Source organism: Ips typographus, linkage group LG9, assembly GCF_016097725.1.
Source record: "Ips typographus isolate SLU linkage group LG9, UJ_Ityp_2.0, whole genome shotgun sequence".
NCBI classification, from domain to species: domain Eukaryota; kingdom Metazoa; phylum Arthropoda; class Insecta; order Coleoptera; family Curculionidae; genus Ips; species Ips typographus.
In genome coordinates, this window is record NC_138430.1 from 6,528,046 (window position 1) to 6,553,926 (window position 25,881).

At 35.1% G+C, this 25,881-nt stretch overlaps 7 protein-coding genes across 10 annotated transcripts; 4 read left to right on the forward strand and 3 right to left on the reverse strand.

Annotated features, from left to right (window-relative positions):
- The first annotated feature begins 415 nt into the window (after positions 1–415).
- LOC145733984 (coiled-coil domain-containing protein 25) lies at positions 416–1,493 on the forward strand. The gene is made up of 4 exons (XM_081987033.1): positions 416–638; positions 700–791; positions 891–1,149; positions 1,259–1,493. Exons 1-4 carry the CDS (start codon positions 566–568, stop codon positions 1,456–1,458), a joined length of 624 nt encoding a protein of 207 aa, XP_081843159.1. The 5' UTR covers positions 416–565; the 3' UTR covers positions 1,459–1,493.
- A 31-nt stretch (positions 1,494–1,524) lies between these two features.
- Positions 1,525–3,328, reverse strand: Tgt (tRNA-guanine transglycosylase). Its single transcript, XM_081987009.1, has 7 exons — positions 3,108–3,328; positions 2,964–3,053; positions 2,621–2,913; positions 2,406–2,567; positions 2,181–2,349; positions 1,930–2,129; positions 1,525–1,875 (listed from the first exon to the last, which is right to left on the reverse strand). Exons 1-7 carry the CDS (start codon positions 3,237–3,239, stop codon positions 1,728–1,730), a joined length of 1,194 nt encoding a protein of 397 aa, XP_081843135.1. The 5' UTR covers positions 3,240–3,328; the 3' UTR covers positions 1,525–1,727.
- Positions 3,329–4,617: 1,289 nt separating this feature from the next.
- On the reverse strand, positions 4,618–12,829 carry LOC145733964 (gustatory receptor for sugar taste 64f-like). Its single transcript, XM_081987008.1, has 9 exons — positions 11,944–12,829; positions 11,775–11,881; positions 11,171–11,717; positions 5,838–6,284; positions 5,630–5,784; positions 5,446–5,571; positions 5,078–5,395; positions 4,933–5,022; positions 4,618–4,882 (listed from the first exon to the last, which is right to left on the reverse strand). Exons 4-9 carry the CDS (start codon positions 6,259–6,261, stop codon positions 4,790–4,792), a joined length of 1,206 nt encoding a protein of 401 aa, XP_081843134.1. The 5' UTR covers positions 6,262–6,284; positions 11,171–11,717; positions 11,775–11,881; positions 11,944–12,829; the 3' UTR covers positions 4,618–4,789.
- On the forward strand, positions 7,026–11,144 carry LOC145733949 (nose resistant to fluoxetine protein 6-like). Its single transcript, XM_081986989.1, has 13 exons — positions 7,026–7,391; positions 8,054–8,235; positions 8,290–8,507; positions 8,560–8,633; positions 8,686–8,879; positions 8,934–9,097; positions 9,151–9,316; positions 9,368–9,561; positions 9,623–9,755; positions 9,807–9,993; positions 10,051–10,193; positions 10,248–10,394; positions 10,950–11,144. The coding sequence occupies exons 1-13, from the start codon at positions 7,166–7,168 to the stop codon at positions 10,977–10,979; spliced, it is 2,058 nt and encodes a 685-aa protein (XP_081843115.1). The 5' UTR covers positions 7,026–7,165; the 3' UTR covers positions 10,980–11,144.
- Positions 12,830–12,908: 79 nt separating the features above from the next.
- LOC145733948 (nose resistant to fluoxetine protein 6-like) lies at positions 12,909–16,747 on the forward strand. The gene is made up of 14 exons (XM_081986988.1): positions 12,909–13,221; positions 13,805–14,002; positions 14,072–14,259; positions 14,311–14,519; positions 14,658–14,731; positions 14,808–15,001; positions 15,054–15,217; positions 15,273–15,444; positions 15,506–15,693; positions 15,757–15,895; positions 15,946–16,132; positions 16,190–16,332; positions 16,386–16,508; positions 16,569–16,747. Exons 1-14 carry the CDS (start codon positions 13,077–13,079, stop codon positions 16,614–16,616), a joined length of 2,172 nt encoding a protein of 723 aa, XP_081843114.1. The 5' UTR covers positions 12,909–13,076; the 3' UTR covers positions 16,617–16,747.
- An 851-nt stretch (positions 16,748–17,598) lies between these two features.
- On the reverse strand, positions 17,599–21,410 carry Pex1 (peroxisomal biogenesis factor 1). Of its 3 annotated transcripts, XM_081986978.1 has the most exons (15): positions 21,232–21,410; positions 20,911–21,126; positions 20,740–20,854; positions 20,596–20,679; positions 19,756–20,538; positions 19,448–19,706; positions 19,234–19,396; positions 19,038–19,176; positions 18,808–18,989; positions 18,553–18,752; positions 18,435–18,494; positions 18,196–18,382; positions 17,978–18,142; positions 17,787–17,896; positions 17,599–17,735 (listed from the first exon to the last, which is right to left on the reverse strand). In XM_081986978.1, the coding sequence occupies exons 1-15, from the start codon at positions 21,319–21,321 to the stop codon at positions 17,669–17,671; spliced, it is 2,820 nt and encodes a 939-aa protein (XP_081843104.1). In that variant the 5' UTR covers positions 21,322–21,410; the 3' UTR covers positions 17,599–17,668. The 3 variants fall into 3 exon arrangements, with proteins under 3 accessions (XP_081843104.1, XP_081843107.1, XP_081843106.1); XM_081986981.1 differs by lacking the exon at positions 19,756–20,538 and having other exon boundaries at positions 19,448–19,520; positions 21,232–21,409; XM_081986980.1 differs by lacking the exon at positions 17,599–17,735 and having other exon boundaries at positions 17,813–17,921.
- Positions 21,411–21,771: 361 nt separating this feature from the next.
- CycB3 (cyclin B3) lies at positions 21,772–25,503 on the forward strand. 2 transcript variants are annotated; one of them, XM_081987000.1, is made up of 8 exons: positions 21,772–21,933; positions 23,193–23,495; positions 23,553–23,848; positions 23,903–24,161; positions 24,212–24,349; positions 24,503–24,751; positions 24,810–24,984; positions 25,038–25,503. In XM_081987000.1, the coding sequence occupies exons 2-8, from the start codon at positions 23,250–23,252 to the stop codon at positions 25,196–25,198; spliced, it is 1,524 nt and encodes a 507-aa protein (XP_081843126.1). In that variant the 5' UTR covers positions 21,772–21,933; positions 23,193–23,249; the 3' UTR covers positions 25,199–25,503. The 2 variants fall into 2 exon arrangements, with proteins under 2 accessions (XP_081843126.1, XP_081843127.1); XM_081987001.1 differs by having other exon boundaries at positions 23,924–24,161.
- The last annotated feature ends 378 nt before the right edge of the window (positions 25,504–25,881 follow it).

Here is a 25,881-nt window from a genome sequence, read left to right on the forward strand (position 1 = left end):
TGACCGGCCCAAGTAAAGCGGATCCTTACAGGTTTCGCTTTTCGAATTCCGATTTGTCGGTGCTACTACGCACCTAGACAGTACCCTAAAATGCGTGTGCGACATGTACCACCTATGTGTCAATCGAATGTTACAATATAATAAAGAAACTAAATTAGGTTTTATGGTATAATCAATTATGAATATTAATGAGCCTGAAGGAGTTTTGTTTCATTTGTTCAGTGTTACTTACTAGTAATGTGGTAACAAAACTTTTAAATGTATTGTTTTCCATTACTTTAAAAAACTGGCAACAGCAATTTAGCAAGAATCAAGCAGCAAAATCTGAGGAGTTTGTTTTACTACATCCCTAGTCATCCCACATTCCTAACTAACAACATTTTGACAGTTGACCACTTTTCCAATGTCTGTCAAATATCAGACATTTTTTGTTTTGGTTTTTAGGTTAAGAATGTTTTAGTGCCTACAATTTTTTTGAAACCAACTATAATCACACCTAAAAACCTTATATTCGGTTAAACTAAAGGCTTTAAAATATTATTAATTGTTTATTAAACTTGATGCGATGGTGTTTTATTTTGAAAGTAGCGTGGTCTCGCCGCCGGTTTTGCTTTTTATGGGCAACGACAAGCATGAAAGTGAGTTTTTACTCTTTTTTGTGTGGTTTTTGTACGATTTTATCCTGTTTGCTAACCGTAGATGAGGATTTGATCAGATGGGGCTGGCCTGAAGATGTTTGGTTCCATGTGGATCAAGTATCATCAGCCCATGTATATTTACGGCTGAAACCAGTAAGTAATCACTAAGTTACACTTTTTAGTTTGAACCACTGTCAATATCATTGAAAAAAACATACATCTTTGTAGTTAATTCTGAATGAAACTTTTTAGGGTCAAACTCTGGATGACATTCCTTCTGCCCTATTAGAAGATGCTGCCCAGCTAGTAAAAGCCAACAGTATTATGGGCAATAAAATGAATGATATCAACATAGTTTACACCATGTGGAACAACTTAAAGAAAACAGCTGCAATGGATGTAGGACAGGTAGCTTTCCATAAAGATAGTGAAGTTAGGAGAATTAAAGTGGCCAAACGCGTTAACGATATTATAAATCGACTGAATAAGACAAAACGTGAAGAACATCCAGGTAAGAAATAATAAATTTTATTAGTTCAGTGTTTTCATACAAATTCTTCTGATGAAAGAAATTGATATGTCTTGAAATAGATATCTTAAAAAATCAGGTTGGTAAGTAGATTTTAGAGCCGAACGGGAGAAACGTGACCGTTTAGAGCGAGAGGACAAGAAGAAATTTTTGCGGGAACAGAAAAAGAAGGAAGAAGAGGAAGAAAAAAAACGGAAAGAGGACGCTGAACTAAAAAGCTACAATTCCCTTATGAGTTCTGATAATATGCACAAATATGATGATGGGAATGATTCAGATGATTTTATGTAATATCTAATGTGCTAATATATTATCATTGTTAATAAGACTGTGTCTTAAATACCTAAAGCATACAAGTGGTGATTAAAATTTTATTAACTTGCCAATACAAAAAAAAAATGTATAAATTAGTGGAATGATTAAATTAGTACACAATACTAATGAGTGTACAAAAAAAATCTGTACAATAACAATAATTATTACACTACTACAATAACAATGGTAAACAAAGTGTAAATTTTGGTAAAAAATACTGGAGTAAAAAGGTAACTTCAAGTATGTTAGTAAAGTAAATTAATATTAACTGAAGCTAGAGAATCGCGTATCCAAGATGGGTACTTTTTATCTGGATGAATGCCAAGCATAAACTTTTGTACAAAATCAGCAAAAGTTCCTTCAAGCACATTTTTTCTTATTGTCTTCATTAGTCTGAAATTTGATGTCAAAACAACGGCAAAATCATTCTTAAATCAGCTTTTATACCTCAACTGGAATGCCAAATTATGTTCAGTAAGTAAGTGACAAGCAACAGGCAAATCAGTCACCACTCCATGTAAATAAGCCTTGGTGTAGTTTTGGCAGGTGTTGCAGTCACAGTCACTATCAATTGGGCTCATATCTTTGGCATACAACTTCTTTTTCAGATTGATTTGTCCAGTCATCAATAAGGCACACCCAAACCTCTTAATAGGATTATTTTAATTAATTTACAAGAGAAAAATTAAGGGTCTTACTGCAGTTCTAGTAGGAAAAACACAATCAAACATGTCAACCCCCAAAGCTGAACACACTACTAAATCCACAGCAAAACCCACACCCATCAAGTAAATAGGCTTATTTTTAGGTAACAAATCTGTGCATAAATGCACTATTTTCCAGAAATCATCTTTGCTTTCACCACCACTAAAATTGTAACCCATTTGTTAATCTTATACTAAAGAAAAAAGTGATTAAATCACCTCAATCCCCCTATAGCAAAGCCATTTACATTTCTTTTGATATGTTCAGCAACACTGATTTTTCTCAAATCCTCATATAAGGTTCCTTGAACTATAGGAAAAATATTTTGTGTATCTGGGTTTTTGTGCACTGATAAACATCTGTCCAACCATCTTGTAGTTCTATAACATAGTAAAGCCTATTTATTTAAGTTGTGTTAAGTTTAATAAGTTACCTATGAACTGATTCCTCTATGCGTTTTTTATCAGGTACAGTAGTTTTTACCACATCATCCAACTGCATGATAATATCAGCACCAATGGCATTCTGTATTTCAATGGAATGTTCTGGAGTCAACATTACTTCATCTTTGTGCTGGTTCAGGGACTGAAACTTTACTCCCTGCTCCGTTATTTCAGCCAGTTTGAGCAAGGACACCATTTGAAACCCTCCAGAGTCAGTAAGCAAGTTCCGGTCCCAGTTCATAAATTTATGTAAACCACCAGCCTTATTTAGAATGCCTATGCCCTTAAATCATGGGTTAAAAGCTAGAAATTGGGCAATGAGTTATGACTTACTGGTCTGGTTCCTAAATGATAAGTGTTTGAAAGCATGATTTGAAGACCCATGCCTTTGAGTTGTTCAGGTAACATACCTTTTAAGGTACCCTATAGAGATAGAAATAATCAGAATGGGGCCTTGCAGAAGATTCCTACACTTACTTGAGTCCCTACAGGCATAAAAACCGGTGTATCCACTGGACCGTGAGGAAGGGTCATTTTGCCTACGCGAGCCTTTGTGGTCCCACATTCCGCTATTATTTCAAAGACCAAGGGACTTTTTGTACAAGACATTTGGTTCTAGTGCCTGACAACGTTGATAAATTGATAATCGAATAGAAAAATGTTTTAACTTTATTCACTTCCTAAACTTAAATTGTAAGGTTATGTTTTTATTTATAACCTAACTTTTTGAATTTTGACAACTCCTTTAAAGAAATCACTTGAGATCCGACCATTAGGTCACATGACACGTTGTAAGCAAACAACATTGATGTCTCGTGACTAAAATCGATGTGTTCTTACGAATGTGGCCATTGAGTTTTTAAACGCTCACCTTCTTATTAACTTTCTATTACATCTTCAAATATGGTTATTAGCTGAAAATTGGAATCTACTACAATCCCATAATAGACCTACAATTTCAATTACATATTACATATTTTTATTGATAAATATTTATGAGCGATGCCAAGCCGAAATGGACTCTATGCAGTGACACATAAAGTGTAGATTTGCGCGACTTCCAAGGCGGCCATTCTGTTCTGTTTTGCGTTTTCCAATGAAAAAAAAAATTAAATAGTACTTAAATTTGCAAAGGAGAAGCTTTGAGCCTGAAATAAAAATCTCCAACTTGAAATGTGGGTAGTAAGTACAAATTATACGCATCTGAGGAATAAGATTCTGCTGCACATATCTGCAGCACACATATACAGTGCGTTTTTTTTAACGCGCAACATAGGATTTTACGTGTTAAATTTTTAAGCACATGTCAGACCATGTTATTTTAGAACTACAAGTACAAAACTTGACGGGTGGCTGTTTCGTACCCTGAAGCTTAAGCAAGTTTACCAATTGGGCCTAAAAAGTGATTATAAACTTGCAAAAAATCATCTTTTTTCGAAAAGATTTTATCTTTCCATACTCCCTGTATGTATGATAGGTGCTTGTTGTTTTTGATACTGGCAGCAGGTAAAATTTGGCGTAGAAAGTAAAACAGGGTGATCATTAACTTTATATCAAGAAAGTTAAGAACAAAAGAGGTATTTTTATAAGTGAATTGTTCAAAGTGACCTCAGTTTGAAGCCAAACAGTATTCCAGACAATTATAAAATGCCCTTTTGACGTTCAAAAGATGTCGGGCCATGATGCAGTCAAAATATGTCACTCTACCTGCTACCTGCCCTGTCGATATCAAAAACAAAAAAGAACAATGCATACAGGGAGTATAAAACGATAAAATCTTTTCGAAAAAAAAATGATTTTTGCCAGTTTTTAATCACTTTTTAGACCAAATTGGTAAACTTACTTAAGCTTCAGGGTACTAAAGACACACCCGTCAAGTTTTAGACCTGCAGTTCCAAAATAACATGGTCTAACATTGGCTTAAAAATTTAACACGTAAAATCCTATGTTGCGCGTTAAAAAAAACGCACTGTATATCTACAGGATATTAATAAAAACTTTAATTTTTGTAGTACAATAGAGTTTTGTATACTCAAATTACAAAATATAAATATACAGGGTGTTTTCTATTCTATATAGATAAAAAATTAATCACGCATATAATAATACAATTTCGACAAAAATATTTGTATTCATTTGTCTTATATAAAATAGGTAAATTAGGTGCACCTAGTGGATTTTGATTGGGTGTTTAAACTTTCCCGGTTAAATTGAATTAAGACTAATTCGTAAGTCACTATAGCGCCAGCCAACTAAAATCAAGCAAATTAAATAGTTATCACATACCAACACACTCTCTTACCTCAAGAATAACATATTTTTTAATTTTAAAAAAATGTTTTCCACTCATGGTCATTTCAAAATTTAACAGTTGATTAACAAATATATCAATCTACAAAATATCCAACAATTACAATAAGAAGTAACTTCCTTTGAGGCTCACAGACCTCTTCATTGTAAACCGAGTGATGGACGGAGTTTAAAATATGTAGCGGTTTTCTGCTTTCCTCGTTCACCATAGCCCCACAAATGCACACCATTACGGTCCTGGACAGTAGAAACACCAAGGAAACGTAAAAATACACCGATTCCAGCAGGTTGTGTTTCGGTTTCAAAGTGCTAAAAACTTGAGTCAGTATGGTGAATATATTGGGCAGGAACGACACTAAAATAATGTTCGATATCTTGTCGTTGACTAGTTCGACCAGAGTTTCAAGTCTGGTGTAGTCCTTCCTCAGACTTTTCCATACTGCCTCGTTCATTACCTGAAAGCAGCTTGCTTGATACTTGCACCTAGACTTTGTTGGAAAAGTACCTGTTTTCTGCTGGCCAGTTTAATTCTGTTAGTGACTTGTTTGATTCTACTGGCCAAGCACATGCTGATAACCATCACAAAGACGTCAGTATAGGTGAAAGCAAACTCCATTTGGCAAAACCAGTACTAATCAAATGATTAGCTTATTATTTTTGTCTGGTACTTATAGTTTGTACACACTTACTTGAAATACCAAACTGGTGGGTATATTGTAAGGTATATAGTCAAATACGTGAGACAAAGTTAGATTGCCAAAAAAGAATTTCATGGACTTGTCGGTATCGGTATGGCAACTTAAAGCTCTAGCAATTCTGCTAGCTTGGTGAAGGATGTACTCGACTAATATAAGCCACACAACTGTACTCACATTTCAAAGTTTTCAGCATACATACCCGAAAACGTTACCATAAAAAATGCAATTAATATGGTAATCCTCCGGTTTAAACCTCTGGGAAATCCATAACCTTTCATGTCAGTTTCCACATTTCGCCAGGATTGCATCAACTTAGGCCATTTTTTGGCCAGGTCAATGAAGACCACCGATACATAGGCCGATGACACGTACTTAGCGATGTAGTCGATTTGATCGATACCCATTTTGGTTTTTACGGCTTTGTTCAGTTGCATTACGCACAAAAACACTGAACCCGCCAAAGAAAACAGAGAGAACAACATCCGGAATGACCTGTAAGTGAACCGTTGTTCCGGCAATGAAATTCCTAAAACTGGAAAAAATCCGAAACATTGCGCCAACAATACCAGCTTCTTCAGGGCTTTGGTAATGGTCATATATTGATGATTTTGAGGATTCAACATACTGAACTAGTCTGCACCTTGAACTAACGTAAACATTTTCATCAGCTAAAATAACGAATATACTGGAAAAACGTTTTTGTTATTAACTTGTTCTGTACTTGTTCCTGCACAGGAAAGCAAACACTTGTTATGTTTGAAAACATTCATTAATATTCATCCATGTTGTCTGGGAAAGTGTTTTCCAGGCTTGTACAAACAAACTCCTGTTTTTGTTTGATTAACACCCTATTAATCGGTAAGTTGTTTCTAGTTTCAGGAATTTTAGAAACGTATTGGGGTCTAATTACATGTTTTGTCACAAGTTTAGGTTGCTCTCCTAAAGCTAACTATGCGTAAAATGACAGTTTTGTCTTTGGATCTTATTTGAGCCTGGCTCTACACATTTTTGTGTCGTCAAACCCTTGTGAAAATCTTATATCAATTATAATTCAATTTTTAAATAATATTATTATCAGTATGAATAGTCACAATGTTGAGCAGTCCCAATAAGATTTTTTGCGTATAATTGGTATACATACACAACAATGGAATTCACGATATATCACAGACGAGACCTTATAAATATGTCTGCGAAATTCAGATTCAAGTGCCTATACTTGAACTGTGGAACAGATTAGAAAGCTAATAATGATATATATACACCTTATACAGTGTAAGGGAAGTTTTTCTGTCAGTTCTATAGCTTCAGTGTATCCTTCAGAGAGTCAAAAAGTATTTGATGTTTCACTAGAGAACGATTCATGCATTGTCTACGAAAGTACTTCCTTAAGTGGTAGAATGATAAAGCTGATAAAATTTTCAGAAAGGTCACGATTTTTTCCTCATTCTGTATAAGATCTAGACATTAAAAGGGATATCGTACGTCCCAAAATTTTTACTTAGTAACTTCCGATTGTTGAGGAAAATGTGGAAATTGTGCTTCTTGTGTTGTCTGCTGCTTATTCAAAATGGATTCGGTCTGGATGTGGAAAACATGGAAAACAACACTGTATCCAGGATGTTTTTAAATGCTGTGGAAAAGTACGATCAGGGATTGCTGGACATAAATAATGCAGCTTGTATTCAACAAATTAAACTATGGTCAAAAAACCTGTTGAATTTTACTTTGGATGATTTTTGGGCTCTTAAAAGTGAGTAAGAAAACGACAAATGTGAATAATTATAAAATAAGCTTTAAAGCACATTTCACATAAAGCTCAACCTAAAAACCTAGCATAATTGTGTTCCTTAGGTTTCTCTTTGTGCAAAAATGACCTTTAAACGGTAGATCGTTGATATTTACTAGATAATAGTAATATTAACTTGTCCTACATACTAATCTAGCTGTCATGTAAAGTTTCCTATTGTGTATGTTTATCTAGAAGTAATTAATTCTCCTCGACTAGCAAAAGTGTCTATATAAATAGTATATTGGTTGGAGTTATAATATAGTAATTTACAAATTTTGATTTCATTTGCGCATAAAAAAATGTACTTTGCAGTTGTTAGGGTAGAGATTTGCGTATAAACCTTCCTAAAATTCATTTTATATATTTACTATTAATATTATTATATTTCAAATCAAACTGTGAATAATTAACGAATAATATAAAAAATCGGATTAATCTTATATCAATAAATGTATAAAATCGATAAGTATATGGAATTGAACAATGCTTATTATTTTGTTTGCTTTCGATAATATAAAATAAATACAACAAATGAAGTTCTCAAATCAGAAAACTATTTTCTGCTTTGTATTATTTTTATCCTACTTATTACTGTTGAACTTGAATAAATAAGATATTTATAGTGTTGGATGCCAGTGGAAAACTGCCTGCCGGAATTTTGGAAGCCAATATAGCCTGGGTGGGACGGTACGATGAATGTTTGAATATCTACAGCGAAAGCAGTGACGTATATGGAAAATACTGCCTCATCACTTTAGGTATCGACGATAGTATTTTAGGAAGCAGTCAGGCGATCACTCAACAGGTTTTTTATTTCTCCTATCATTAAAACATTTTCATTTTACCTCACATGTTTTAGGAGTTGCAAAGTTACAAAAGCTTGACCAGCACTAAACAACATCTCGAGACCGAAGTGGCCCTTTTGCCATCTTTAGGGATTTGCGTTCCAGATCAATGTACTGACGTCGATGCTCAAACGATACTTTCATCAGCTTTGAGCGTAATTCCTTGGAATGTTACTTGCCAGACTAAAGCCCAATTAAATGCCCCTTGGGATGCTGGTAGTATATTTACTGTGTAAGTTTTCCATGTTGCAAAACACATCCACTTGATTACTAGAAGATTTTAGGTGTTACATTGGGGCGTTTGTTGGTTTGATCGTGTTGGGCACGCTTTATGATCTGCATGCCAGATACCGACAAAGTTAGTTCATTTCTGCACTAACTGTGTTCTTACTAACTGCATGGTGTTGCAGGGGAACCTCATCCAGTTTTGGCGGCATTTTCAGCATACACGAATGGCAAAAAACTGTTTAGAGTGTCCAAAAATTCGGGTGAATTTTCTTGTCTTCATGGAATGCGATTTTTCAGTTTAATTTGGGTGGTTTATGGACACACATTTTACACTATTTTGATTGGTCCTTTAACCAATATTTTTGATGTGATTAGAGTAATCAGGATACTACTATAATGTATCACAGTGCTTATATATTATTCTTGACAGTTTGTAACTAAAACTACATGGGGAATGACAGTAGTGAATGCACATTTCAGCGTTGATACATTCCTAGTGATCACTGGCACTTTGGTGGTTTACAGTTTTATGAAGATTGATCATCAGAAGCATAGATTCAATCCTTTTCTCTTCTACTTGCACAGATACTTAAGGTTAGTGCCTACTACCATTGATTACTGGAAAATTAAGTGTTGTTCACTTCCAGGTTAGCTCCAGCTTTAATACCTGTAGTGCTAGCATCCATTTTCCTAGTAAAACATTTGGGATCCGGTCCTTTTTACCCTCAATTAGATGGCGCATTAAGTCAACCCTGTCGGGATGATTGGTACCTCAGCTTGTTGTTTGTGGAAAACTATAAAACAATCACTTTGGTAAGATTTCAATTGTCTACAAGTTATTTTAGAAATCAGTGAATTTTCTAGTGTAACATTCAAATTTGGTACTTGAACATTGACTGGCAGATGTACCTAATATCGCCTTTATTTTTGCTGTTTTTACCCAAACATCCCAAGATTGGACTTTCTATTATTGCCCTGCTAACCGGCATTTCTATGGCGTTTGGTTTTTGGGAAACTTGGGACAAGAATCTTATAGTCACTACAGTCAATTTTTACGGGTAAAGTTTATATCAAAAGTAGATAATTAGTTTTGTCATTAGTGTATATTACTGATTCTAGAAGCACAATTGACTATGCTAAATACTACTACATGAAAACCCACACTAGAGCCTCAACGTGGCTGTTGGGTGGAATACTTGGATACGTTTTGGCCAGATTGAAAAAGAATGATATAAAATTACGTTTGCCTAAGGTGATTTTAAGAATTAGAATATATAAAATTTTATTAAAAACACTGTTTTAGCTACTGGTTGTTTCCATATGGATAGTGGTTTTGGCTACTTTACTAATGTTGGTCTTTGCTGGACGCGACACTTTTATGGTACCCGAGTACCATCGATACTCCAGTGCGTTTTTCAACGCCTTTGCTCGTCCGGCTTGGGCTTTGTGCATTATGTGGGTGATATTAGCTTGTTCTAGTGGATATGGAGGTTTCCAACTCACACATCGTATCTAATATCACTTTTGTTCAATAAATAATGTTCCAGGGATAATCAACAAAATACTGTCGTGGTGGTTTTTCCAAGTATTCAACAGACTCAGTTACGCCATCTACATTCTTCACTTTGCTCTCCTATATATTATCGAGTATTCGCAGAAACAGCCCGGGTACTTCTCCGTTTTCTATCTGGTAATATTCGACTAAATGGGTGAAATAAATGGTATTGTATGATATGGTTTTTAGGGCTACGCCTTTTGGGGTAATATAGCCATAGTTACTGGACTTTCCCTATTCTGGACGCTCACTTTCGAATCTCCGATTATTGTACTTGAAAGTTACTTATTGAAAGGTGGACGAAGACGACCTGCTCACAATAATCAGGACAATCAGGTGAGTACAAATAGTGGTAATTTCTTTTAAAACTCTCAACCGTCTGATCCATCCTGTCAAATATGTTGATTTCAACTTCAAAATAAATGTAAACTTTAAGAATACTACACTTCCATACGTATGGAGGCTAATTCATTATAGTAAATGGCCTGGAAAATTGACTATTCTGAAACAGATCAACTCAGCAACGATTAGATATAATACGGAAACGATTTATCAGATTTAATCGAGCAATGTATTAAAATTGTTATCTTCAAATGAAGTAGAAGTCCATGTTCTTACAGTGGAGGTGTATTTGTTGAATGAAAGGAAGAACACAGCCTTTTTCACAACAAGTTCATTAACCTCTATAACCTAATTAGAGCCAAATAAGCCTTATTTTAGAGAAAAAACCACCTAAAGTTAAATTTAAATGATTTGAAGTTAACAGTTGGACTATAAAGAAAAGCATAGGCATTGCTTTGAAGTCTAACACCTTAAAAAAGCGTTTTTTACTCTAAATAGCTCTAGAATAACACAGAATGAAAAACTTTTCCAATAAAATATTTTTTTCAGGTACCTAATGGAAAGTCTGATCAGGCTTAAACTAAAAACCTTTGGGCCATACTAGTGTATAGTAAAACTGAATCTATTAACTGTTTTCAGAGATTTACGTGTAAACAAGCTAGGTTCCTAAAACTGTCCTTATAAAACAGTAATTTTATATCTAAAGCTATATAAAAATAAATCAGTTTTGATATTTATGTGAAATATTCAATTGTATTAAAACCACTTACCCCAAAGTGCGTACACGGATTTACGTCAAATCAGTAATAATGATTATTAAATTTTGTTTATCTAAATCTAAGCTGAAACACAATGAAATCATAAACCAGTAAGTGTAGGTGCACTTACAATTGAAGCGTGCACGGGAAAAACAAGCAAATTCAAAGTCAAATTTTGATGTTTTTGAGTACAGCAGTTTTATCTCTAAAATCGTTGTTAACTGGTCACCTATAAGCATTAGAAACATAAATATTTTTTTATATATAAAGCAGCATGCTTTTTTATTTAATATATTAATTACAAGGTTGTTGTTGAAGAAGATACAAAAATAGATCTTGACTTAGCCTGTTTTTCACCAGATTTATATTATAAATTTTAAATTCGTCAAACTTAAGTTGCAAACAAGGTAATTCATAAATTGAAATGTATGTCAAAAAATACTTAGTTGAAAACTTGTTTTTTTTATTGATAAAAAATTATTAAACTAATTAGTTACTAAAAAGATTGAAAGGTAAGTAGGTCATCCGCCATGTAGTCTTACTACTTTTGTGATGTTTTCTGAAACAAAAGCAAGACTTAATTTTAGTTAAAATTTACAGCTTATAAAAAAATTACTTTATCGATATATGCAAGGTTGGAAAAGTACTCTTGGGCAGTTGGTCCACAAAAAGATTTCAGGCATTGTAGGTCTGCATATTTTTCAGCGCTTATTTTTAGCAAACCTGAAGATGTAAGTAACGAAACTTGAGTGAGAAATTATTATGATTAAGAAAGTGAAAATTACCTTCATACAGGGAGTTTGGAAGAAGGAACTCATTTGCCTTTAAAGATGATGCAGCCTTGTTCTTCTTGTCTTTCACAACTCCGCTAATCCAGCGACCATTATAGGAATCTCTATATTTTATCAAACGTGGATGCTCTTTTGTAATTTCTAGCTCTCTGATTAGACGAATTAGAAATGGACATTTCTTTTTGAAGGATCCACTTAAAAGCTTTGTCCACTGTCGAAAAATATGTTGGTTCTTCTCATCAAGTTGAATCACGTCAAAGGGAGAAGGCTTCAACCTTGCACTTTTTATCATATCGGGCTTTGTGATTCAGTATTCCCATATTCTTATCTGGCTCCATATAAGAATGCCCTCTTATTGGAAATATAACTTTTATGTAATCCAGCCGTTTTTCTTCATTTACCACATAATGGAGGAAACGAAAAACTGTATAATTTTTATTTTGACCCCCACAGGAATCACAAAATATTTCTAAAATCTTTACATTGGGATCAAGGTGGTTGTAAAGAAAATCGTGTAGTAAGGACGATACGTCATCGCTTCCTTTTTTCCCAACATTTTCTAGATAAACATAGAAAAAGCTTCTCCCGGTTGAAAGTACATGAATGTTGAAAATATACATCGTTCGTCTAATAAAAGTTAAACAAAAATGATTTCTACTATCAAAATGTGTCACGAGAAAAGCAAAATTATTCTAGGTTTAATCAAAATCGAGGTATAAGAAATAGTAATACCAGTAATAATTGTTCACCAAAATATCAAAATTTTAATCGAGGTAGCACAAGTTTTACAATTTTGGACAAAATAAGAATTTTTCTACACATCAGAATCCTAGTAAATGTGAAAACTAAATGTTAAGTGTCGCTGAAGTTGCTCTAAACTCGACAAACAGTAAAGATAGCAATTTATTGTCAATCAAAACTCCCAGACCTGGTCTCCTCTAGCGGACAACTCGTGACGACCTTTCGACCTTCGGTACTTGAAAATATTCCACATATTTCGCAACTCAGCAATTGCATCATAAGTGCAGTTGCACTCTGACCGCATTCCACAATTTTAATGTTTCCGCTCAAGTGAAATAAATTAGATTTATTTCATTCGTGACAATATCTAAAGATATTTTAACAAGATGACCATAGGATATTGTAAAACGGAGAGACGTAAACACTTAACACGAAACACTAGAGTGATTTCCTTATATCGAAAAAGAAAAAAACAGGGTTCAGGCAAAATTGGAAGCATTCTGGTTGGACATGTCTTCGACACACGTACAGGTAAAAAAAAATTGTAAAATTGTCGTTAGGGTCACCAGCTTCTTAAAGTTTTTTGAAATCACAGGATGACTAAAAAAGTCGAAAATTTTACTGTTTTTCTAAAGAGGAGATTGTGTTTATTTATGTGAAATTCGTTCCTCCACCCACAAAAAGTATTTTTTTTTTAACAAACAGTTTGCCAGAAAATCTACTATAAACGATTTTGGCTTTAAAGACACTGAACTTAGTTCTCTCTTCTAAAGATGGGATTCTTATGTATACTTTTGAAATTACCTCATTTTAATTAACATTGTCATTTTTTGTTCTGTATTGTTTTTTTTATTTTTTAAATTACTGATAACCGTCTCTAAAAAGGGTCACTTCTTTTCTTTTTTTTTTCTTCTATAGAAGAAATAGTTTTAAACTTTTCACTTACCACAACCCAAGAAACTTATTATTTGACACCTGTCCTCTAATTTACACCGCACTCTGTACATTTATCTGCGTTATAAAACTACGGCTAACACTAATAAAATAAGCAGTATAGTTTTTACTTGACAAGCTAGTATGGCGATCATGTTCAAACTAACACTGGTTTTAATAGCTTATTTTACGAATCGTGCTGGTGGTTATGACTTTCTGCAGAATTATGCTGAAGAGGCTGAAAAAATTGTTCAAGATGTTGTGAATAAATATGATCAAAAGGTGCTGAAATTAGACAATGCTCCTTGTGTAGTCCAGTTAAAATTGTTTTTGAATAACTTGTTTAATGCCACTAATGACGATATTTGGGCTTTAAGAAGTAAGTAAAAAATTCAAGGTGGAATCAAGAAGAATTTTTGAGTAATAAATGTGTGTGTGTGATACTTAGTGATAGACGCGGGATTCAAACTTCCTGCTGGTCTCTTAAAAGCCAACGTGGCTTGGCTGGGTAGTTTTGATGAATGTCTAGACATTAACAGTCCGTTGACCAAAGTCAAGGGTAAATACTGTCTAACAACCATTACGCTGGATGCGGAAAGTGTATTAGGATCAGCCCAAACTCCCACAGGCTTGCTAGTAAGTACCTCTCACGTTTTTAGATTACAAAAACCTGACAAATTTTTTTAGAAATCCTCACGTCGCAGCTCGGAGAGTGGCAATTACGAGATGCCTATACTGCCCTCGTTCGGGCTCTGTATTCCAGATCAGTGCACTGAAAATGATCTTTATACGGTCCTGGATTCATTGCTGGCTGTAGTACCTTGGAGTGTGACCTGTCAGACGGCTGATACTCTTCATCCTAATCTTGGAGACAGTTTAGGAGCCATTTTGACAGCGTACGTAAGTAATTAAAACGTTTGGAAGAGGGTTTATTACTTTACACAAAGAGACTTGTTTTGTGAACAAATTAGTACATTATCGTCTATACTCTATATGTATAAACTAATATGTAGAGTATATCTTCTTTCTTTCAGGTGTTTTTTTGGTTTCTTCACAAGTCTTATGATCATTTCGACGGTCTATGATTTGCTTGTGCAGCGTAGAAAGGGTAATTTTTCCTTTAATATTTTAGCTCCAGTTAATTTATACAAGGACATCAAATCATGTACTATTTGTGTTTTTAGTTAAACCCCATCCACTTTTGGTTTCTTATTCGGTCTATACGAACGGCAAAAAACTGTTCAGTATCTCAAAAAATGCCGGAGAATTTGAATGTTTGAACGGTATTCGCGTTTTGAGCATGATGTGGGTGATTTGCTATCATATTTTCTTCAATCAGGTGTATGGCCCTAATGATAATTTTAGCGATATTGTAAAGGTAATCGGGACTACCAAAAAAATGCTAAATACTGTATGGCTATGTGTTGTAGTTTCTTCTTGACGGGAAGAAAAGCGCTATTATCGAGAACGCCACATTTTCCGTCGATAGTTTTCTAGTGGTGACTGGAATGTTGGTTTTCTACAATTTCCTGAAAGCTCAACATCGTGGGCAGAGCTTTAATTTGTTGGAGTTTTACAGGCATAGATACTTGAGGTGAGACATTTCGATCTTAGTTATAAGAATGTTATTAAATGCATGGGTTACACAGGCTGACTCCACCTTTAATTGGTTTATTGCTGCTCGCCATGTTTATGACGCCATACATCTCAAATGGTCCTTATTACTCAGAATTGGAATTTGCCATATCTAGACCGTGCAGAAAGAGCTGGTGGGCGGTACTTTTGCACGTACAAAATTACGGAGTGAATTTATCTGACATGGTGAGTGCATTTGACCACTTTTAGCGATACCCTTAAGTTAATCCTTCATCATGATATTTAGTGTATAACACAAAGTTGGTACTTAAACGTGGACTGGCAACTGTACTTATTGGCCCCGGCAGCTTTACTGTTAATCAATAAGTATCCCAAATTAATTATGAGTTCTCTGTGCATGGCTATAATTGGATCCATGGCTGCTTCTTTTGTCATTAGTTGGGATAACGAGTTGCCCACTACGAATTTTATGGGGTAAGCAGTATTTTGACGTCTATATATTGTTGCAAATTTTGACTCTGGTTAGTCAATTTTCAGAGATATAATATCGTATAACAAGTATTATTACTTTAAAACACACACGCGTCTTTCGCCTTGGGTGATTGGTGGCATTTTGGGATATGTAATGGCAAAAATTAAGTTTGGTGAAGAGAAATACAGTCCTAAGTTAAATAGAGTAAGGACATTTTATATAGAGTGAAAACAGTTAATTTATTTTATTTATAGATATTTGTAGTCATTATGTGGGTGATTACTGTAGCATCATTAGTGGCCTGTGTTTTTGGTGGTTATAAAACTTTACCAACGGCCCACGATCACCAGTATTCAAAAGCATTATTCAACACTTTTGCCCGACCTGCCTGGGCTTTGGGTATCTCCTGGATGATTTTCGCTTGTTCTTTAGGATATGGGGGTAAACACTGGGGTTTAAAAACAATCAAAACAGAGTGTAAATATACGCATTTTTCAGGAATAATTAATAACATTTTGTCCTGGTCTGGATTCCAGTTTATCAACAAAATGAGCTACAGCATTTACTTAATTCATTTAACCCTGCTCTACGTTATTCTCTACTCTCAAAGTTCTCCCGGACATTTTACTCTCTTAGGCTTGGTAAGAGCAGTTCTCAAGTAATTAACAGCGAGAACTTAATATTTCTCCAACAGGCTTACTCCTATTGGAGTGTCTTTTGTACTAGTTTTTTCCTGGCAATATACTGGGTGTTGGCCTTTGAGGTGCCGACTGTTCAGGTGGAGCGATACTTTTTCAGTGGAACAAAACCGAAAACGGTAAAAATACAGCATCTCTTAGTAGTATACAGCGTGGTTTAAAATTAAACATTTTTTTAGGTTAAGAATGGTGCAGAGACAAAACCAGTACCGGACTCAAAAGTTTAACAGCGGATATCCGTAAATTGATCTTAATTGCTTTAAGTATTTCCCACTTAATTACAAATTGTAACTTTGATTGAAGTTGTGATTTAGGAATATAAATAAATGTATTAAAACAATATACATTTTCAAAAATATCTTCGGTGAGATTTTATCTCGGGTATAACAGTCAGTTACAATTAATTGACTAGCAGTAGTAGTAGTGGTTGATAACAGTGAAAAATGTACAAAACATTGAATTTAATAATTTGAATATCATCAGTACTACTACCATTAAGCAACACACTAAGAGTTCCACAACTATGTTGAATATATTCAAACAATTGTACAAAAGTCGGTGCTCAAATTTCATAACAAACAATGACGTTGATAATGGACAGTGTGTGGGTCAACTCAAACAGTTTTGGTCAAAACTCAACCTCTGACGATGAGTGGGCTTTGAAGAGTAGGTACATCAAAAAGCAGAACTCAAGATTACCACCTGGGTTAATTAAAGCGACTACGAGGAGTGTTTAGATATCGATAGCTCTTTAGTTAAGGACAAGTACGGTCTGATCAGTCTCTCTTTAGATCAATCAAAGGTAAGATTTAGTGCCACTCCAAATTATATAGTTACCATAATTTGATTCATTACAACAGGTTAAGCACAGCCCAAATTTACCCTCAATTGGTATCTGTATTCCTTAATAAGTGTTCCAGTATTGACGTTCACAGTTTCTTTGAGTTTGGGAAAATATACTGCCAAACTAACGAAGATCCATAAGTTAACATTGGAGCTACATTGACATTGTTTTATTTTATGGATTCATCATTTGCTTTCTGGCTGCCTCAACCATCTATGACCTGATAGTCCAACGGAACAATAAAAGTATGTATCATATAGTTAATTACCATACACTTAATACAAAATCTGTTTGTTTCTTCCGATTTTCAGATCCACATCCGCTTTTATCTGAAGTGCCAGTGGTAGAGAGTAAAAGAGAGTAAAAACGAACCAATTTGTGTATTAAAAAATTAACACCTTATTAATTAAACAAAAAAAAAACAAACATAAACAATTAGGCTAAAGTTACTTTAGACCCTGTTTTAAAATCATCCAGTTGTCCTCCCCTAAATTTTTGATAGCTAAAACAACAAAAACCTTTAACCTTGTCAAATTAAACAATAATGCCTTACATTATGTCATATTTTTCCTTTTCGCGTTTAGTCAAAGACGGCCTAGTTTGATTTAAAGCATCAATTAAACAGGTTTGATCAATTTGTTGTTGTTCTATAGTTATAGTCTCCTATACGCAAAACATCTAATCAATCCTTGTTGCTTTTAACGTCAATCATTGCAGTAAATACTGATAAGTATTAACACTTACCCCTTGCAGAATATTTCTCATTGTAGACAGTTGGGCAGTACAAAGCACCGAATGTAGGTCAGCCCCTGAATAACCGTCAGTGTTGGATGCCACAATTTCCATATCTACATTATCCCCTAAATTCAGTTTTCGTGACATAATTTGCAAAATTTCCATACGGTCGTCCTAAAAAAAATTATATGCAGAGTGAGCAAACTGGAATAAGAACCAAAACTCACTTTGTTCGGCATTGGACAAAACAACTGCTTATCTAATCGTCCTGGTCTTAATAAAGCTGGATCGAGCAGGTCTGGCCTTGACGTGGCCGCTAAAACGCACACCCCTTTTAGGGATTCAACCCCGTCCAGTTGGGTTAAAAGCTGATTGACCACTCTGTCTGTTACTCCTGTATTATCGTGTCCTCGTCTGGAAGATTTATTAAATATTTGCTTCTACCAGAAGAGCATTAAGAACTTACCTAGGCGCTAAACTATCAAACTCATCAAAGAACAGTATACACGGTTTAGCTCTTTGAGCCCTAAAAACAATTTTGTCACCAACTCACAAATTTTTAACAAAACATTTTTAGATTATACTTCTCAAAAATGTCTCTGACTGCCTGTTCACTGGCTCCAATGTACTTGCTAAGCAACTCTGGACCTTTAACCGATATCAGTCTCAAACTACATTCCTTAGCTGTGGCACAAGCCAGCACGGTTTTTCCAGTACCTGGAGGACCATAAAGCAGAATTCCTGATTGAAGCCTTAGTGGAGAATTGGCGAAAATATTTGCGTACTATTAAATAAATCACTACATAAATCACACAATACAGTCCAGTAGAGTTTGGTACCTTTAAAGGCCACAAAAGGCTTTCCAACAAGACTGATTTTACGGACTGAAGTCCCCCAATTTCACCAAACGATTTGTCTCCAGGTGAATGAATTTTAACGTTTTGTAGTGATAAGGCACATGATTTTGTTAGAGCCTCAATGCAGTGCTTATTGTTTATAACTGGATGCTGGTTGCCACAGCCTAAAAACCCCAAATGTGGTTCAAGATAAAAAGATTAACAGTTCACACCTTTGTAAGCCTCAAATAAGGCCTTAAAATACAAATTTTCCAGATCTTGTACCACAAAACCGTCTGTTTTCAATGCTAAAGCATCGTAATCTATTTCAGGTGTTTTAAAGTAGTGTTTCAACAATGACACTCGGTCTTCCTAAAAAAATTGCTTTCTATTACACCCAGAAGTGTCACTAAAACACACAAAACCTACTTTACTTAAGTCCTGAATTGAAAAGACCTGATTAAACAAATACCTCCCTCTGGACCGGTAAATGCGCGTATTCAGTTTGGATATTGCAACTGTAGAAGCTAAAATTCCAACACAATGTACCTCCTGAACCACTTTAAACAACCTGTACAGCATTTCGCTGACTCTAAAACATCCGAAAATTGGTAAGTCAACATTTTAAATTACAACAAACTACCTAGAGTGATAAATGGTGTTTGGGTTGTCTTCACTCTCACTAGCTTCGCATATAACGTGAAGGTCATCCAGCACTAATAGGGAAGGTTGAGCCAGAATTAAAGTGGAAAAAACGTCAGAAAAAAGCTTTTGTAAGGACTCAACAGTCTTGCCTTTCAAACTTTTACATTTTACAGTTTCAGTGTGAAGAAAATAGGGGTAGGAACGTAAAGTGCTCGCCATGTGACGTAAAAGTGAAGTTTTACCAGTCCCCAAATTGCCTAAACAAACTCTTTCTACTGTTGTATATTTGATTAGAATGAAACTCACCAGTTAAAACAATATTGCTACTTTTGAAGACACCACCTTTCAGTAAAGCTGCTAAAATATTTGTGCCAACTTTTTCTATGCTCTGTACCTCAAAACACCACTTTTTATTGTCATCATACTTTTTCAAACCCTCACTTTCATCAATCTGACTAATTAACGCATTTATACTGCTGTAAGAGCATTTCCTCAGTAAAGCTTGCTCAACAATACAAAATTTGGAACTCCCAAAGTCCAGAGAGAATAATGATTTATCCGATAACATTAAAGGAAACTTCCCATTTAAAATATAGGGCTCAGTACAATTATCAGCCAGGTATTGCTTAACTTTAGTGACTAAATTCTGACCTTTACCCTCAATTAAAATATGCTCAACCAAAGGCTTTGTAGGTATTTTTTGCAAAATCACTCTAGTTCCTATATGACCTTTAAAGTAGTTGAAAATGGAGTCATGCACAAAAATTTCATTGCAGTTCTGATTGTCCAACAGTTTTAACTTTACATAAACAGTTTTGTCTGAAGTTTGGTCAAGCAAACTCATTTGATAAAATGGCTCCTGCACCATAAAACGTAAATTATTTAAACAGTTTTGACTAGCAAAAACTGTAAATTGGTGGACACAACAAGGTGGATTTGGCAATTTAGACAATGGAATTAGGCGAAAGCTGAATTTAAGTGGCTGCACAAATTCATCTAGTTGTTTAGTTAAAGAAGGGTTATGAAAAGTGTTCTTCCAGGATTTTATCACAGTCAAAGCCTTATCAACCTCACTTCTCTTAGGTTTATCTATAATCACCTACATTATTTAGAGCATTAAATGAAAGGTGTTAAATGGTTGTTTACCTTCAGGAGTGGTCTGTAATGGTGGATTTATGATAACTTCAGTTAAAAAATCTAAAGTACCCAAAGTGACTGGCTGAACTGTTTCTAAAATATAACACAGTCTCTATTGGCACAACTAACCAAAACCAACTCCAAATTGCTTACCAACCAGTACAGTAACAAATAGATTATTCCCAAGCCAAATACATAGTTTTTGACCAGTGCACACAACACGTACCTGATCCAACAAGTTAGATTGAACATTTTGGGCTAACAATTCCTGAAAGTAGCCCAAGTTACACATCACACACTTTTCAAGATACAAGTAAAACCAACCAAAACTTCATAATCAGCTTGTTTATATGGACGAATTGAAATTCGATTAACGACAGGCAACGGTTGAATTGCAGACACAATCATCAACTGTCCCTCTGTAAAGCCTAAAGCCTTAGCATACAGTGAGCTGATACCAATTGTGTCTTGATCAAGACCTTCAGTAAGTACAACTGAGACATAATACACATTTTCATCGCCAATTATTTGGACTGGAGCCTGTTTAAATAAACTTGTATCATAACTTTTACATTAATTAAAAAGTAAAAAATAATAAATTAAATAAAAATTGCAACTTTGAGGTTAGGTTTTCCAGCTACTTACGCCAGATTCGAACCCTTTTCGTGGTTTTAAGTACACAAAACAATTCTTGTAGTTTTTTGTTTCCAGTTTAAAAAAGTTGTGTGAACTCATTAGGTTTAGGTTATTAAAGGAAACAATATAAATATATTTTTTTAAATTGGGGGCAAAGTTTGTTTGTAAACAAAAAAATGATAATTGACATTTTTTCCACATATAGTAAGTTCAGAAAACTTGTCAAACTTGTCAAAGAAAATCAGCCGCCATATTTAGGCAAAATAAAATTCATTTTCTACAAGAAGAAACGTGGTCAGTAATTTTGTCGTTAAGAAATTTTCAAACATATTTGTTGTGTATTATTTTTTTATTAGTAAAAATAAAAAAAAAATTTATAGTACTGTGAACTACGGAACGCAGTGTTTGTTGTTTACCTGTCGAAACAATTGACCTTCAGTGACGTAGTTTGAAGTTGACGTAGCGCAGATGTTCCGCCTCGTGTACCCGACCAATCACCGGCCAGATCGTCTGTAAGCGACCAATCAGGAGATCTAAACCGCTAACCGAAAGTAACTGAAAATCACAACGGTTCTTTCAAAGTTGAAAAACGCCAGAGGGGCGAGCAGATGACACTGTGTGTAACGTCCTGAAAAATTTGCATGTGTGGTTCGCTTATACACGCTAATTTTACACAAAAACCTAGAAAGTTGACGGCATCGTGACTTTGGGGTGAGTTTAAACAGTTTAGTTGTAGCTACTGAATAAAATAAGACCCAATTGTTTGGGTGGTTTAGTCAGAAATGTGCTTGTTTACTGCTTTAACTTGGGGTCATCCATTAGCGTTCAGTACCAAGCCTAGTAGGTTTTTGTGCAAATTCCTTACTATACAATTGCCTGAAATAGCTTAAATCGGACTATAACGATACTAAAATGTGTGCTGTATGGAATTTTCCGGTTTGACAGCCTCGAAAGTCAAAAGATTGACCGGAAATTGGCGGTAAATCACCTACTAAATAAGGTGTTTCTATTTCTTCAGTTTATCTAGATTTTCCTTATTTCAATAAAATGTTTATTAAGACCTTGACCTTGGTTATCTATAGTGTAGGATGAACCTTAGTGTCCTTAGTATATGGTTTAATTTAATTTACCACAAGTGTAGAATGTAAAAACACTCCCTTCCCTTGAGGGCCTCTTGATCACACTATTGTTTGAGGTGTGCAACTTATTTCTTTGTTATTACTGTGTTTCGTAAATTTTGATTTACCTAGTACAGTTTTGTAAACTTGAGGATGGTTATTCTTAGCCACAATACTGCAAGGCAGTGAGCCCCTATTTTCAGGTAGGTATTGAAACTATATTTTTGGGCTGTAATTAGGACTGTAAAGGCAGTTCTAGCCTCCTATCCTCAATAAAAATGGTCTTTTGCTTGTCTTTATGTTTCTGTCTGAAATGTACAAAAGCTGATTTGGTCCGCTGTGTACAACCAGTCTATTTTAAACCCTAGTACAGAAAGAACTTATCTTTTACTACTACTGGAGCAACTGAAATGAAAAGGGCATCAGGTTATCATTCAGCTATATGGGTTGATAAAGTTGGTTAAGCCTGTATGGTACTCAATATTGTAGGAATTACTTATTAGAGCAATTAGGGGAGATCAAATTAGATAACAATTAAATAAAAAAGAGATAAAGACAACTTTGAATCCTCCTGACCCCACAGATAGTATAATCTTTTAAGGCCTCAAACTTTCTCTTCATCTCTTTACTTATTCAAGTTTGAATGGGTGAACTGAAAAAGGGGGTTAAATCCCATAGAATATGGTCAAGGCCAAAATCACAGTAAAATGGCATTTTGGCTTATTCTCTGTTAAAGGCTAAGGTGTTAGCTTCCATTCTATTTTTATGGTTAACGTTTTAGACACTTGAGAATTCAAATAAATATCAGATCGTAATATCAATGTTCTTATTTAAAAAAAATACATCTTTTAGATCGACTGATATTCAGTACATTACACAGAAAACAAGCTCCTTAGTAAATAGTCAAAGATGCCGCCGACCAAAACGTTGAATAAACCGCTAGCCAATATTACCACAAGAAGCAAGGCGAACAAAAAGTTTGCGATTTGCGACGAAAATGTCAACCCCAACAAGGCCGCAGACCCAACTCAAATGCGAGCAAAACGGAAAGCCGACTGTTCACCATCTAATGACAAAGTTGCCAAGCGTAGCGCAATGGCTACCATTAACAACAAATATCACACAGCCAACAATAAGTTGGTCACAGATCCAAAGGTAGTACATAGTTTAGTAAGGTTGAAGTTCTGTATGTAAACTACATAATAATTGTAGGGGGTAAAAATAATGGGGCCTGTAAAAGTGCAAGCTAAAGTATTACAGACAGTCAAAACTGTAGCAAAAGCCAAACAGAACGAGAATATACCGCCACCAGCTCCGGCTGTTAAAAAAGTGACTACAAGGTCCACAGTCAAACAGGCGGCACAATGTCCAGGGCACACAGTGCTGAAGGCTAAAGATACAAACAAACAAAACGTCGCTCTACCTGTAGCTCCTAATACCAAGAAAAGACTGAGCGTGGAGTTTGAAAAGAGTGACGAATCACTGTACAGTACTGCTCTGGAAACAAGGTGAGATTTGACCCTAAAATTGGGAGTGAACACACCAATGCATATGGATTTTAGTAACGATTCTACATACTTCAGTGCGAAAAAAACTACAACTAGATCGTCGAGAGGTACTGCGGTTTGTTCAACCAACAATGCCGACCGGAAGTCACTGGGGAATGTGTCGTTAGTGGCCCAGGAACTGCTCACCAAGCTCAATTTGGGCAATCACGAGGTGCCCGAAGGCATCGTGGACTACGACAAGGAGAACTGGGACGACATATTCCAAGTGTCGCATTACGCTATGGATATTTTTAATTATTACAAGGAGAAAGAGGTAGTAACACTGGTTTCTGTGTTGGGATTTTTGTAACTTTGAAATTTTAGACTGAATTTCCGATCAGCGATTACATGGACCGGCAAGTGTGCCTTAGCAAGAATATGCGCGCTCTCTTGGTAGACTGGATGGTAGAGATTCAGGAAAGTTTTGAATTGAACCATGAAACTTTGTACTTAGGCGTCAAGGTATGTATGTTGGCAGTGAATTATTTAATGATTTGTTTGACTCAAGTTTACATGTGCAGGATTTGAGTAAATCACATTGTGGTTGGTCAAAAGAAGCAGAAAGCTGTGACCAATCACAAACTTTTAGGTATGAAGTTTTCTATTCATTTTTAGTTGGTCGACATGTATCTGGATCGGGTCACGGTTTCAAAAGATACGCTCCAATTGGTAGGAGCAGCCGCCATGTTTGTGGCAAGTAAATTCGACGAGCGTATACCACCGTTGATCGACGATTTTCTGTACATTTGCGATGGCGCCTACAACCGACGCGAAATGATCCGTATGGAGATCAGTTTAGTGAAAATAATCGGGTTCAATTTGGGCATTCCCATCAGTTATCGCTTTTTAAGGAGATACGCCCGGGTACGTATAATTATTTGACTTAAATTGCAGCAAACTAACGTTGAGATATAAATTGCAGTGCGCCAAAATCACGATGAACGTCTTAACTCTAGCTAGGTATATACTGGAATTTAGTCTAATGGAATATGAAACGGTCACTTTGAGGGATTCTCTGCTCGCTTCTGCTGCTTTATATTTGGCGTTACGTATGAAACAGATTAGCGGGTGGACGCCCACTTTGGAATTTTATACGGGTAAATATCAAAAACAACTTTACTCATAGTTTCTTCAAAGCATCAACTTACAGGTTATAAACTAAGAGATCTGACAAATACGGTTCTGTTGCTGAACCGAGTAATTAGCAAACCAGCCAGAAAGGAAATAATGACAGTGAGAAACAAATATTCTCATAAAATATTCTTTGAAGTGGCCAAGACGCCTCTACTAAACGACGAGGAACTGTTTTAACCGAATCAAGGTTGTTTATACACTATTTATACTCGACGACGAACCACGTTTTCTTAATGGTTGCCTCAATTTCAAAATAGTTTATTTTCTGTATCTTTGTATTTTAAAATATACATTTGTTGTGTGAATTGTCTTCATTTAGTATAAGATTAAAATAAAAACTGGTCTCGTCGTTTTATCTACAAAACTGCGAAATTTTGTTATTAAGTGGAGCGTTATTTTTTTTTTTAGTTAGTGATGATTTGATGTGCAGTTTTCTGATAATACTGTTAATTTTAATGAACTAATGAAACTTTCAATTTGTTTTTGTATTGTTTAATTTTGAATTCCCAATATAACCTATCAAGTGCGACACACGAAAATGACGGAAGTTCTGCAAAAAACTGGCCTGGATGGGAAGGACCTCAAAATTATCAGAAATCTCTATTGGAATTAGAGGGAAGAGATACAAATATCACGTGGTGTAAGGCAGGAATGCGTGCAGTCTCCTGTAATTTTCAATTTACTCGGAATATATCTTCAGGGAATCCCTGCAAGATATTTTTACGATCTAATTTTCAGTCGTAACGCGGGGACGTGTAGGCTGGGATCGTAGTCAAGTTAAACTCTAAGATTTGATAACAAAAACAATAACGTTTATTCGTAGAGAGAAACATATAAAGTTGAAGACTAAATTTATACAC

Bases quoted from the DNA above. Each gene is read 5' to 3' on its own strand.
- LOC145733984 (XM_081987033.1), top strand. From the start codon at position 566: ATGGTGTTTTATTTTGAAAGTAGCGTGGTCTCGCCGCCGGTTTTGCTT. The intron at 639-699 runs GTGAGTTTTTAC...TGCTAACCGTAG, and splicing joins GGGCAACGACAAGCATGAAA to ATGAGGATTTGATCAGATGG. The intron at 792-890 runs GTAAGTAATCAC...GAAACTTTTTAG, and splicing joins TATATTTACGGCTGAAACCA to GGTCAAACTCTGGATGACAT.
- Tgt (XM_081987009.1), bottom strand. From the start codon at position 3,239: ATGTCTTGTACAAAAAGTCCCTTGGTCTTTGAAATAATAGCGGAATGT. The intron at 2,350-2,405 runs GTGATTTAATCA...TTACAATTTTAG, and splicing joins TTTGCTATAGGGGGATTGAG to TGGTGGTGAAAGCAAAGATG. The intron at 2,130-2,180 runs GTAAGACCCTTA...AATCCTATTAAG, and splicing joins TTTTTCCTACTAGAACTGCA to AGGTTTGGGTGTGCCTTATT.
- LOC145733964 (XM_081987008.1), bottom strand. From the start codon at position 6,261: ATGTTGAATCCTCAAAATCATCAATATATGACCATTACCAAAGCCCTG. The intron at 5,785-5,837 runs GTATGTATGCTG...GGCTTATATTAG, and splicing joins TTTTATGGTAACGTTTTCGG to TCGAGTACATCCTTCACCAA. The intron at 4,883-4,932 runs GTAAGAGAGTGT...GCTTGATTTTAG, and splicing joins AAAAATATGTTATTCTTGAG to TTGGCTGGCGCTATAGTGAC.
- LOC145733949 (XM_081986989.1), top strand. From the start codon at position 7,166: ATGTGGAAATTGTGCTTCTTGTGTTGTCTGCTGCTTATTCAAAATGGA. The intron at 9,562-9,622 runs GTAAAGTTTATA...TACTGATTCTAG, and splicing joins ACTACAGTCAATTTTTACGG to AAGCACAATTGACTATGCTA. The intron at 10,194-10,247 runs GTAATATTCGAC...TATGGTTTTTAG, and splicing joins ACTTCTCCGTTTTCTATCTG to GGCTACGCCTTTTGGGGTAA.
- LOC145733948 (XM_081986988.1), top strand. From the start codon at position 13,077: ATGACCATAGGATATTGTAAAACGGAGAGACGTAAACACTTAACACGA. The intron at 15,002-15,053 runs GTAATCGGGACT...TATGTGTTGTAG, and splicing joins ATTTTAGCGATATTGTAAAG to TTTCTTCTTGACGGGAAGAA. The intron at 15,218-15,272 runs GTGAGACATTTC...TGGGTTACACAG, and splicing joins TACAGGCATAGATACTTGAG to GCTGACTCCACCTTTAATTG.
- Pex1 (XM_081986978.1), bottom strand. From the start codon at position 21,321: ATGAGTTCACACAACTTTTTTAAACTGGAAACAAAAAACTACAAGAAT. The intron at 19,397-19,447 runs GTAGTTTGTTGT...CGGATGTTTTAG, and splicing joins AACACCATTTATCACTCTAG to AGTCAGCGAAATGCTGTACA. The intron at 18,753-18,807 runs GTACCAAACTCT...TTTATTTAATAG, and splicing joins GCCTTTTGTGGCCTTTAAAG to TACGCAAATATTTTCGCCAA.
- CycB3 (XM_081987000.1), top strand. From the start codon at position 23,250: ATGCCGCCGACCAAAACGTTGAATAAACCGCTAGCCAATATTACCACA. The intron at 23,849-23,902 runs GTGAGATTTGAC...TATGGATTTTAG, and splicing joins AGTACTGCTCTGGAAACAAG to TAACGATTCTACATACTTCA. The intron at 24,162-24,211 runs GTAGTAACACTG...TTGAAATTTTAG, and splicing joins ATTATTACAAGGAGAAAGAG to ACTGAATTTCCGATCAGCGA.